At 39.4% G+C, this 11,978-nt stretch overlaps 1 protein-coding gene across 1 annotated transcript; it reads left to right on the forward strand.

Moving 5' to 3' along the window:
* The first annotated feature begins 3,493 nt into the window (after positions 1–3,493).
* LOC131225021 (ribonucleoside-diphosphate reductase large subunit-like) lies at positions 3,494–9,728 on the forward strand. The gene is made up of 14 exons (XM_058220450.1): positions 3,494–3,652; positions 3,760–3,866; positions 4,092–4,268; positions 4,330–4,438; positions 4,555–4,663; positions 5,835–5,913; positions 6,585–6,684; positions 7,474–7,617; positions 7,702–7,851; positions 7,945–8,031; positions 8,127–8,301; positions 8,386–8,495; positions 8,769–8,971; positions 9,112–9,728. The coding sequence occupies exons 1-14, from the start codon at positions 3,494–3,496 to the stop codon at positions 9,263–9,265; spliced, it is 1,863 nt and encodes a 620-aa protein (XP_058076433.1). The 3' UTR covers positions 9,266–9,728.
* The last annotated feature ends 2,250 nt before the right edge of the window (positions 9,729–11,978 follow it).

Genomic DNA, 11,978 nt, shown 5'->3' on the forward strand with positions numbered 1-11,978 from the left:
CCAGATGAATCATTCTTGAAAATTATAACCCAGATTGGAAGATTATAGCCACCAATCTTGCAACTCCTTTCAATTTTATAGGGACCTTTGTTGCATTTCCCTTATTAGCCATCTATTTATTGGCCACAAATTGAAAGATTATGACTGTCAGATCAAGGAGATTCTATAGCTGCTCCATCAATTGTTACATGCAACATACTAATTAGAAAATTCTTTTAAGGACACTAATGAGATGTGGCCAGTTATTGCCATAAAAAAATTGTATACATTTTTTCCTTAATGGGTCACGTGCAGGACATCATCCATTCATTCACTTAATTTCTGTGTGTTAGTAGGATAGACAACAAACGTACCATATATTGTTGTACCATATATTGCTGTAATTAAGGGCTGTAATTAGGAGATATAGATGCTGCTGTTATGCTGTAATTAAGGGCTGTAATTAAGGGATATAGATGTTGTAATTAGGGGATATAGATGTTGTTGTTATGCTGTAATTAAGGGCTATAATTAGGGGATATAGATGCTGTAATTAGGGGATATAGATGTTGCTGTAATTAGGGGATATAGATGCTGCTGTTATGCTGTAATTAAGGGCTGTAATTAGGGGATATAGATGCTGCTGTTATGCTGTAATTTAGGGCTGTAATTAGGGGATATAGATGTTGCTGTTATGCTGTAATTAAGGGACATATTGTAAGTAGGGAAAATGATTTCTATATAAGAAAAGGACCACTCGATTGAGGGTCATTGAGCAAATCTAACATGGTATCAGAGCCACTCTCTGCAACCTTATCTTTAGTCCAATCTTCGTAATTCTAGGCTCTGGTTTTCTGGTTTCTTGGGTGCGGGTTTTGGTTTGCAGTTTTTTTTGGTGCATTTCGAGAGATTCTAGTTATGGCTAACAACTCCAACTCAGAAGTCTTTCAAACTCGGTTTACAGGGAAGAATTATGCTGCCTGGGAGTTTTAGTTTCAACTTTTTGTCATGGGAAAGGAGTTGTGGGGTCATGTTGATGGGAGTGATCCAGTGCCTACCGATCCTACAACATTGGTTCAATGAAAGGTGAAAGATGCTCACATGATGACTTGGATTCTTGGGTCTATTGATCCATTGCTTATACTCAATTTAAGGCCGCACAAGACGGCTAAATCGATGTGGGAGTACTTGAAAAAGGTTTATCATCACGATCATTCCGCCCGGCGATTTCAGTTGGAAACTGATCTTGCTTCCTATTCCCAAGGTACACTCTCTGTTCAGGAATATTTCTGTGATTTTCAGAATCTTTGGGCTGAGTTTTTCGACATTGTGTATGCCGACGTGTCGACCGAGTCCCTCTGCTGTTCAAGCAGTTCATGAAGTTAGCAAAAGAGACCAGTTTTTAATGAAATTAAGGCCAGAATTTGAGTCTATTCGCTCCAACCTGATGCACAGGGATCCTTCACCATCTCTTGATGTGTGTTTTGGAGCACTTCTTCGAGAGGAACGTCTTCTTACTCAATCTTTGCGTCCACAAGAGAATGCTGTCGCATACGCTGCTCAAGGCAAAGGGAGGGTTCGAGACATGCGTACAGTTCAGTGCTATAGTTGCAAAGATTATGGGCATATTGCTGCCCATTGTGCTAAAAAGTTCTGCAACTATTGTAAACAAAAGGGGCACATCATCAAAGAATGCCCAACACGTCTTCAAAACCGACCCGTGAATGCTATCATGCTATTGCTATTGGCCACACTTCAGAAGGGGTAACCAACACTCAAAATCTCACTCCAGTGTCATCTTCCACTGCTGCTACACCTGCCCTTACACCAGAAATGGTGCAACAAATGATTGTATTGGCATTTTCTGCTTTAGGGCTGCAAGGTAAGGGTACTATACGTACTATACCCTCTCAATCTTGGCTTGTTGACTCCGCTGCATTCAATCACATGACTAGTTCTCCGATATGCTTAGCAATGTTCGTAAGTACACTGGTTCTTCTAATATTCAAGTTGCTAATGACCATCATTTACCGATTACCGGAGTTAGTGATATCGCACCATCACTTACTAATATTTTTGTTTCACCTGGGCTTTCTATGAGTCTTATTTCGGTTGGACAATTAGTGGATGATAATTACAATGTTCAGTTTTCTCGTGATGGTTGTCATGTGCAGGATCCGGTGTCGGGGAGGACAATAGCGAAGGGGCCTAAAGTTGGGAGATTGTTTCCATTATACTTTTCCATTCCTAGTATCATTTCTTTGGCTTGTACTACTGTCTCCAATAATTGTAAAGTATGGCACAAACGTTTAGGCCATCCAAACAATGTTGTTTTATCTCATTTGCTGAATTCTGGTTCGTTGGGAAAAAAAGATCTTCTTTGCCTCATGCTTTGTCTTTTGATTGTTCTACGTGTAAAATCAGAAAAAGTAATATTCTTCCTTTCCCTTCTTCCGGGAGTAGGGCAAAGAATTGCTTTGACCTTGTTCATAGTGATGTATGGGGCATTACTCCTGTCATTTCTCATGCTCATTATAAATATTCTGTGACATTCATAGATGACCATAGTCGGCATACTTGAGTATATTTTCTGCGCTATAAGTCTGAAGTCTTTGCTGTTTTCAAATTGTTTCTAGCATATGTTGAGAATTAATTTATCACTAGCATTAAGACTTTACGATCTGATTCTAGTGGAGAATATATGTCTCATGAATTTCTTGAGTTTCTTCGTCACAAAGGAATTGTTTCTCACCGCTCGTGTCCTTGTACGCCTCAATAGAATGGCGTGGCTGAGCGCAAAAATCGACATTTGTTATATGTTGCTAGGGCCTTGTTACTTGCATTTTCTGTTCCTCCTAAATTTTGGGTTGAAGCTTTAGCTACAGCAGTATACTTGATTAATAGTTTGCCTTCTAAAGTGCTAAATTTCGACTCTCCATTCTATCGTCTGCATAAATAACACCCTAGCTTTCTTGACTTACACACTTTTGGTTGTGTCTGTTTTGTGCATCTACCTCCGCATCAACGTCACAAACTCTCTACGCAATCTGTGAAATGTGTCTTTATGGGATATAACTTATCTCAAAAAGGATTTGTGTGCTATGATGCTTCTTCCAATAAATTTCATATATCTCGTAATGTCGTTTTCTTTGAGCATCAATATTTCTTTCCTAGTTCTATTACATCATCTCCTGCAGTTTCTATTCTTCCTCACTTTGATGATTTGATGTGCCCTCCTGAACGCTTCAAGCCTGATTTTGTGTATGAACGCCGTCGACCAACTCTACCCCTTCCTGAGTCTGATCCGCCACCTGATCCCGTTTTGCACCCTCCTCGACGATCTGGCCGTTCTTCTCATCAACCGGATAGGTATGGTTTCCCTCATACCTCCTTCATGGCTACCTTATCAACTGTGTCGTTTCCTAATTCCTACTTACAAGCTGATAAACATGAGTGTTGGAGAAAGGCTATGCAGGAAGAACTTCAAGCTCTTCAAGAAAATTAGACTTGGGACATGGTCCCTTGTCCTTCTCATGTCAAGCTAATTGGGTGTAAGTGGGTTTTTTCTGTGAAACTTCGGCCTGATGGGTCTGTGGACCGTTATAAGGCTCGTTTGGTTGCCCTTGGTAACCGCCAGGAGTATAGGGCTGACTATGAGGAGACCTTTGCTCCTGTCGCTAAAATGACAATGTGCGTACTATTATTGCCATCGTAGCCTCTCAGGGATGGTCCCTTTGCCAGATGAATGTGAAGAACGCATTTCTTCATGATGATTTACAGGAAGATGTTTACATGACACCTCCTCCTGGCCTCTGCTCGTCATCAACGTCAAATGTGTGTAAGCTGAAGCGCTCTCTGTATGGTTTGAAACAGGCTCCCCGGGCTTGGTTTGATAAGTTCTGGCCTACCTTACTTCGATTTTCTTTCATCCAAAGCCAGTATGATTCTTCGTTGTTTCTTCGAACGACTTCTATTGGTATCGTTCTTCTTCTAGTTTATGTTGACGACATTGTCATCACTGGGACTGATTCTGCCCTCATTGATCAACTCAAGCAAAATCTTCATGATTCATTCCATATGAAGGATCTTGATCCTCTCCGATATTTCCTCAGTTTAGAGGTTCAGTCCGATTCCTCTGGGGTTTTCTTGCATCAACATAAATACACGGAGGACTTGATTTCCTTGTCTGGTTGGCAGGACTCCTCTTCAGTGGATACCCCTTTGGAAGTGAATGTCAAGTATCGACGTGAGGAGGGGGATCTCCTTCCTGATCCCATGGTGTTTCGACAGTTAGTTGGTAGTCTCAATTATCTCACTATTACACGGCCTGACATCTCCTTTGCTGTCTAGCAAGTCAGTCAATTTCTGCAATCTCCTCGCCACCTTCATCTTGTCACAGTCCGCCGAATTATTCGATATCTCTGAGGTTCCTCTTACCGTGGCTTGTTCTTCTCTACTGGTACTCCTCTTCGGCTTATGGCTTTTAGTGATGCTGATTGGGCAGGATGTCTTGATACTCGCCGGTCTATCACTGGGTGGTGTATGTTTCTTGGTGATTCACTTATCTGTTGGAAGAGTAAGAAACAGGATCGTGTTTCCAAATCTTCGACCGAGTTCGAGTACCGTGCCATGTCGGTAGCCTGCTCGGAGATTATGTGGCTCCGTGGCTTACTTGCTGAAATAGGTTTTCCTTAGTCTACTCCCACTCCTCTTCATGCTGATAATACGAGTGCTATTCAAATCGCTACCAATCCCGTCTATCACGAGAGTACCAAACATATTGAGGTGGACTGCCATTCAATTTGGGAAGCTGTTGATACTCTGGTTATCTCTCTTCCACATGTCTCAAGCGATCTTCGAATAGCGGACGTCTTCACCAAAGCTATGACATGACTACGTCATCAATTTCTTGTTTGCAAATTGATGCTTCTTGATCGACCAACATCAATTTGAGGGGGGATGTTAGTAGGATAGACAACAAACCTACCATATATTGTTGTATCATATATTGCTGTAATTAAGGGCTATAATTAGGGGATATAGATGCTGCCGTTATGCTGTAATTAAGGGCTGTAATTAGGGGATATAGATGCTGTGATTAGGGGATATGGATGTTGTTGTTATGTTGTAATTAAGGGCTATAATTAGGGGATATAGATGCTGTAATTAGGGGATATAGTAAGGGCTATAATTAGGGGATATAGATGCTGCTGTTATGCTGTAATTTAGGGCTGTAATTAGGGAATATAGATGTTGCTGTTATGCTGTAATTAAGGGATATATTGTAAGTAGGAAAAATGATTTCTATATAAGAAAAGGACCACTCGATTGAGGGTCATTGAGCAAATCTGACACTGTGGCCCATTGGACTACTCACTACAACAAAGTGCGGCACTGCTGACCCTTTTTTTTCGGGCGCCCACCGTGCACTGCCGACAAAGGGCGCCGAACATATCAATAACCCTAACCGGCCCTTCATTTGCTCTCTCTGTTTCCACCCCCGTTCCCCTCTTTCCCTCTCTCCCGATTCTCCTCTTTCCCTCTCTTTCTCTCTCCCGATCTTCGCTCCCGATTCTACTCTTTCCCTCTCTCTCTCTCTCTCCTCTTTCTCTCTCACAGCTGCTTTGGGATCTCTCTAGCTGCAGCAACCTGATAACCCATTGAGTATCTAGGTCTGCTACTCTCTTGTTTCCTAGGGTTTTGGATCTATTTTCTGCACTTTACAAGGTTTTTTGACTGGTTATGGTGGGGATTTATTAGATCTAGAACTAGGGTTTGGATTTCAAAAAATTCAAGTGAGAAGATGCTTTTTCTTTTTTCATTTTTCATCTATGGATTTCTTGTGTATTTTTCAGGACTTTCTCCTCTCGTGAGCCGAGAGAGTAAAAGGACAGATCCAGATCTCATTCCACGCTCTTCCATCTCCAATTTAAGGTACTACCCTTTTCCAACTCACTCACTCATTTCAAAACCCTAGATTTCTACTTCTATTTCTCCAAATTTCTTCCCATATCCCGACTTCCCGACGAGATTCGACGATGTTACTATGGATTTTGGTTTCGCTTTCCAGATTCCTGCAATTCTCTCCCCTTGATCTGATTTTTCCATAAACCTGTGTTTGCAACTGAATGGTTTTCGGTAGCAGTGGATCCAGCTCGGTGATCTATGCCATTTATCCAATGGGCTGCACTCTTGGATGGGGATGCCTAGAAAGCTCTTGGATTGGAAGATCCTGACCTTTTAACCGTTGTAATGTTTTCTGTTGGATGTGGACTGTTGCTGTACTCTTTGCTTCACAATCCATTCAAAGGCCATTTGTCAGAGGTTCAGGATCTTCCAATCTGGCTGATTCTCGTTTCTCAAGAGTCTGCTTTCTGCATTTGGGCCCTCCATGTAGTGGGTTAGATTTTTGTGGTGGGACCCACATCACCCACCTGGCTGGAGCACAACTCGATATTCCACATGTGTATGCCTGCCTGTAACAGGTGCATGTGGGCTTAGTGTTTAGCAAAGCTCCTCATTTTCCTCTTTCGTGCTAACCCTTCTTCTGTTAACAGAGTTTTTAAGTCATATTTTGTGAATTTGAAGCCTTTACTAATTTAAAGTCTGGATGTAAGTTTTTCGATTCTGGTGGTGGTTTTGTTTCACAAACAGTTACAATCTGTAAATCCTTATTGTGATGAAAACATGGATGTTCTGTGCTCTGTACTTGTTTTGTACAAATGAGGCAGTAGGTTTGGTTATTAATGCAGGATGTTTTTAATATGGCAAGTATGTCTTACTGAAAGTCAAATGGTAGTAGATATGTGCACTGTTTGATTTACAGGGAGAACACTTTTGTAACATTATTATTATTATTATTATTTATTTTTCTTACTGAATGTAGGATCAGTATATACTGGGGTGGATTTTTGTAAAAGGCTATGCAGTGTCTCAATTATTAGAAGGTAGACTGTCATAGTTTGTGAAGAAAAAGAAAAACTGGAATTTAATTGAAATGATAGCATAAGATTGTGTTTCTGGTGTATATTTGAAGCAAATAAGAGCTAGAATGATAAGTACTATTTTATGTAGTTTTGAATACCCCAACATTTTGGTTTACTGTTTGTAGAATTTACATTGTTGGGTTCTTTGGCTTTTTTTTTTTCTCTCTTGTTTCTCTTGTAGAATTTACATTCTCGTCCTTTTCTTTTTTTTTTTTCCTTTTCTCTTGTTTCTCAAACAGAGTAAATTGTCACATCTGTTCTAGAAGATTCTTATAATATATGCTTGATGATTTGCATTTCAAACACAGTTTTGTTGATCATAAATCTAAACCACTAACGTTCAGGTTTCAATCTCCTTTTATTGTTATCGCATGGAGACTTTAGCATGAATAATCCATTATTTTGTATTCCTCTTTTTCCTGGTTTTCTTTGTGTATGTCAAATTGCATGTTGAACAACTTTCTAATTACTACTTCTCATAATCCTTTCCGTCTACAATATTTGAAAGAGAAATGATCGCCCAAAATATGATCATCGGTTACTGTATTTGGGGACTCAGGGCAAGGCAAAGAAGGTTGTTCAAGCACAGGATCTCTGGTTTGAAATTCTAAAATCCCAGATAGAAAGTGGAACGGCTTATATGCTTTTCAAGGTATTCTACTGAGAGAAACATGAATCCCAGTGAACCATTTAGATATCTTGGTTTTACCCTTCTGACCTTTATTTGTTTATTTAGGATACTTGTAATAGAAAAAGCAATCAACAGAATCTGGGGACAATCAAGTCTTCGAACTTGTGTACTGAGATCATTGAGTTCACTAGTCCTACAGAAACTGCAGTTTGCAATTTGGCATCAATTGCGTTATCACGATATGTCAGGGAGAAGGTAATTTCCATTGCTTTCATGCATGTAGCACAGTAGAGCTTTCCACTTCTCCTTTGATTCTATAGTTTGTAATGGTGTGCTTGTTTGTTGTAGGGGGTCCCTATTGAGTCACAGCCATCTAAGCTGGTTGGAAGTAATGGTTCTCGGAACAGATATTTTGATTTTGACAAGCTAGCAGAGGTTTGTTTATTGTCTTGAATTTTAATGGAGGACGGTTTGCTATTCCTTTCTGTAGCATTGGGTTCTCTCTCTTTTTGATGTGTGTTACTTTACAGATTACTGAAATAGTTACCACAAATCTCAACAAAATAATTGATGTGAATTACTACCTTGTTGAAACTGCGAGGAGGTCCAACATGCGCCATAGGCCAATAGGCATAGGAGTGCAGGGTCTTGCAGATACTTTCATATTACTTGGCATGCCATTTGATTCACCGGAGGTGATTGCAGGTTTCCAAGAGGTCATTTAATTTCTGTTATTGATTGAACGAGTTGGGATTGCTGATCAGTTTTGGGTTCGTGCAGGCTCAGGAGTTAACAAAGACATTTTTGAGACTATCTACTACCATGCTCTGAAAGCTTCTTCTGAGCTTGCTGCAAAAGAAGGCCCTTATGAGACATATCATGGGAGTCCTGTGAGCAAGGTTTGTGTTGAAATTGTTAATCATGAGAACACCAATTTTGCTCACTCTTATAGTCCAATTTGCAACAATACAATATCTAAATGGAACTGCCTGATTGAGGGCAATGGCACAATCTCTCAAGGACCAGGCTATTTATGATTGCCATGTTGGGAACTCTCATCTTACATGTGCATGATGCCGATGCATGCATAATAAGATTTATGTGGAAGAATGTGAAGGAGGTTAGCTTTATGATCTTGGTATTTTTTCTTACATAGGCATAACAATGTGCAGGTAATTCTTCAACCTGTCATGTGGAATGTGACTCCATCTGATCGTTGGGATTGGGCTGCTCTGAGGGAAATGATTTCGAAGAATGGAGTGAGGAACTCCCTTCTTGTAGCTCCTATGCCCACTGCTTCAACCAGTCAGATTCTGGGCAATAATGAGTGCTTTGAACCATATACCTCCAATATCTACAGTAGGAGGGTTCTAAGGTTTGCTTTTCTTTTCTATTGATAATGTTACTTGTGCCTTTCAAAAAATTCTAAGGTCTGCTTTTCTTTATGTTGATAATGTTACTTATGCCTTTCAATGAGCATTCATCTACTGCTCTCAAGAATTTTTCATTTTTCAGTGGTGAATTTGTTGTTGTGAACAAACACCTTCTTCATGATTTAACTGAGATGGGTCTTTGGTCTCCTGCTCTCAAGAACAAGATAATTTATGATGATGGGTCTGTTCTCAAGATTCCAGAAATCCCAGATGATCTTAAAGCTATATACAAGTAAGGATATACTATTCCACATATGATGATCGCCTAAAATTGGCAGGTGTCCATTCTGTCATGTCCATGTTATCAATAATAATAAACATATGGGGCTGTCTGTCCCGCTGGAAATTTAATTTCCATCGGATGGGTTAGGTGTTTTGTGCTTGTGACCTCTTGCTGTTCGGATGGCGACCCGTTTTAAAGTCCAAAAGCTGATAACCCACAACCCATGAAATAAAATAATCCATTTGCCTTCACGGAAAGGACTGAGGTGCGAGAAAAATGAAGCTCAGATCCAGCATCATCATCGTTGTGCTCGTTCTTCTCCTTGTAGCCCACCCAAATTCATCAGCATTTCATGGTTTGAAACTCTTATTATTATTATCTTTTTAATCTTCTCCTTTTGTTGTGTTTAGTTGTACCAAAAATAATTAAATTTCATGATATCTGGTGCAACCAAATGCACCTTTTATTGCCTTTTATATTTGTCTACCAAGCTAAAATGCTTCAAATTGAATGGAATTGCCTTATGAAGGGCGTGATGCTACCACTGCCTAAGAGGGGACAATAATTCCATCTAGCCAGCAGGATCCACACAAACAGAGAGCAGACAGTATTTATCCTTATTTATCCTTCTCTTGAATTTTGAGGGTGCATTTGGATGCTTAGTTGCAGTTGGTTGTGAAAATTCAGTTAAACATAGGGGAAAGGACTAAAATGGAGGTGGACTGTGTTTCAATACATTGTGATGGCCGGCCCTTAAATGCAATTCCATGTGGTTTGAGTTCGGCTTGAAATAATCTGAATTGCTATTTGGGGCTGGATCTTCATTGTGGATGGAAAGGGGTTATTCCAATGACGGTCATTTCAATTTCATTGAATTGAATGATTTCAATTCAATTGAGCGTCCAAATGCAGCCTGGTGTGTGCGATTTATGTTATTTCAGTCTTTCTTAAACATGGTCTTTCCATACTCAACTGGCTTACCAATCTTGAAAAAAAAAAAAAAAAAACTCAACTAGCTTACCCCATTTGCAACAAACAAGCAAACTGAGCAAACTGAAATGAATTCCATGCTCTTGTATTCGTCAGAATTTGCTTGTTGGTTTGGAGCTGCTAAGTCCTAACTAACAGGAAATTCTGACTGTTTCCAATTCATGCACATAAGCACATTTGGTGGGATGTAGTTAGGCTTGGAAGATTCAAAGAAGAAACATGTAACTGTGGACTAGATGAGTTGGATTCATGAATTAAACAAATTGAAGTTGCAAAAAGAAAGAAAAAGAAGTAATAATGCCCTGAATTGAATGCAGAGATTTCCAGTAAAATCCTTTTTTTATTTGATTTGGTGTTTTAATACTGATTTTGATCTTCTTCTTCTTATTGTTTTTAAAATTTTTGTTTTATATTTGGATGCAGGGATTCCTTGCGAAAGAAGTTCTTTTTCTATCTCTTTTTTTTGTTCTTGTTCCTTCTTTTTTATTTGTTGACTTTGAATTCTCAGTCAACTCACTGATTGGGTTTTGCTTTTCATTGGTGGATTGTTTTTTTTTTTTTTTTTTCCTATTGGATGATTCTGTTTTCGCTCTCCTCACACTTCAGATTATTGTTAGATTTGGATGTTTCAATGACCATGGATAAATGGGTTTACTTTTGGTTTCAGGTTTGTAGGAGATTGGTTTAAAGGCTTGTCTATGAAACTTAATGTAAGAACTTAAAACTTGACTCACCTAGAACGTCTGTTGAGTCAAGCTGAGTTTAGTGTCTCTGATGAGTTCCAGAGGCATTGTCCGATTAGATGGCTTGGATTGTTCATCCACATGGAGTCACCAGTTGTGTATTTTCCATCCCACTTGAAAGGACCACACAAATATCAGCTCGATCCAAAACTTTTGTGGGCTCAATCATCACTATTTCCTGTCGGTGGTATACCAGACTTAGTTATTCTCATTTCACGGTTGTCACCTCATTTACTTGGATGTCACGTCATTTACTTGTGTATGGGTAGTGAGGAGTCGATTGAGAACTTATGATCTTTCCTGTGTATATTTTTTCTTTTTCTTTTTTATTTTATTTTATTTTATAGGAGTTTATGATCTTTCCCGTTGGGGCATCCACTTTCAAGGAAGCCATGAAGATGGGTGTCGAAGTATATCACCATTTGAAGGGGCAGTTACCAGGCGATATAGGCAGATGTGGGGCTGTATCATATCAGTGATTGAAGCCGGTTACTGATATTTAAAACCTTATTTTAGGGTCAGCTAGAGCCCAATCCCAAGAATCAGGTAGCTCTCTCAGTAGATTCAATCATCTCTTCATCTTTACCTTTTCAATTTTATATGTTTCTGATTCTGATTGTTGTTCTAGGACCATCTATACCATGAGATTAAAGAAGTTTGTGGGCTGCAAAAGATCACAGAGGAACATCTGTCACAATTACATTGGACTGTGATGGAGATTCTTCCATTTCCAATATCAAAATTTATCTTGAACAGAGTAATTTAGGCCTGTTTGGTTTTGCTTGAGAAGATGTAGCGTAAGAAGAACTATGCTGACTGGAAATAATGGCGTAGCAGAGAATAATCAGGATGAAAAATACATAACAAAAATTGAAAATTGTGGGGCCACCGAAATGTTTATTTTCCAGCCCACCTATTGATGTTAGCTATGGGCTAATCCAGGTAGGTGAGTTCATAATACACTTAGCAAACACATATAAAATGCTAAGTAAT

This window comes from Magnolia sinica, chromosome 14, assembly GCF_029962835.1.
Source record: "Magnolia sinica isolate HGM2019 chromosome 14, MsV1, whole genome shotgun sequence".
Lineage (NCBI taxonomy): Eukaryota > Viridiplantae > Streptophyta > Magnoliopsida > Magnoliales > Magnoliaceae > Magnolia > Magnolia sinica.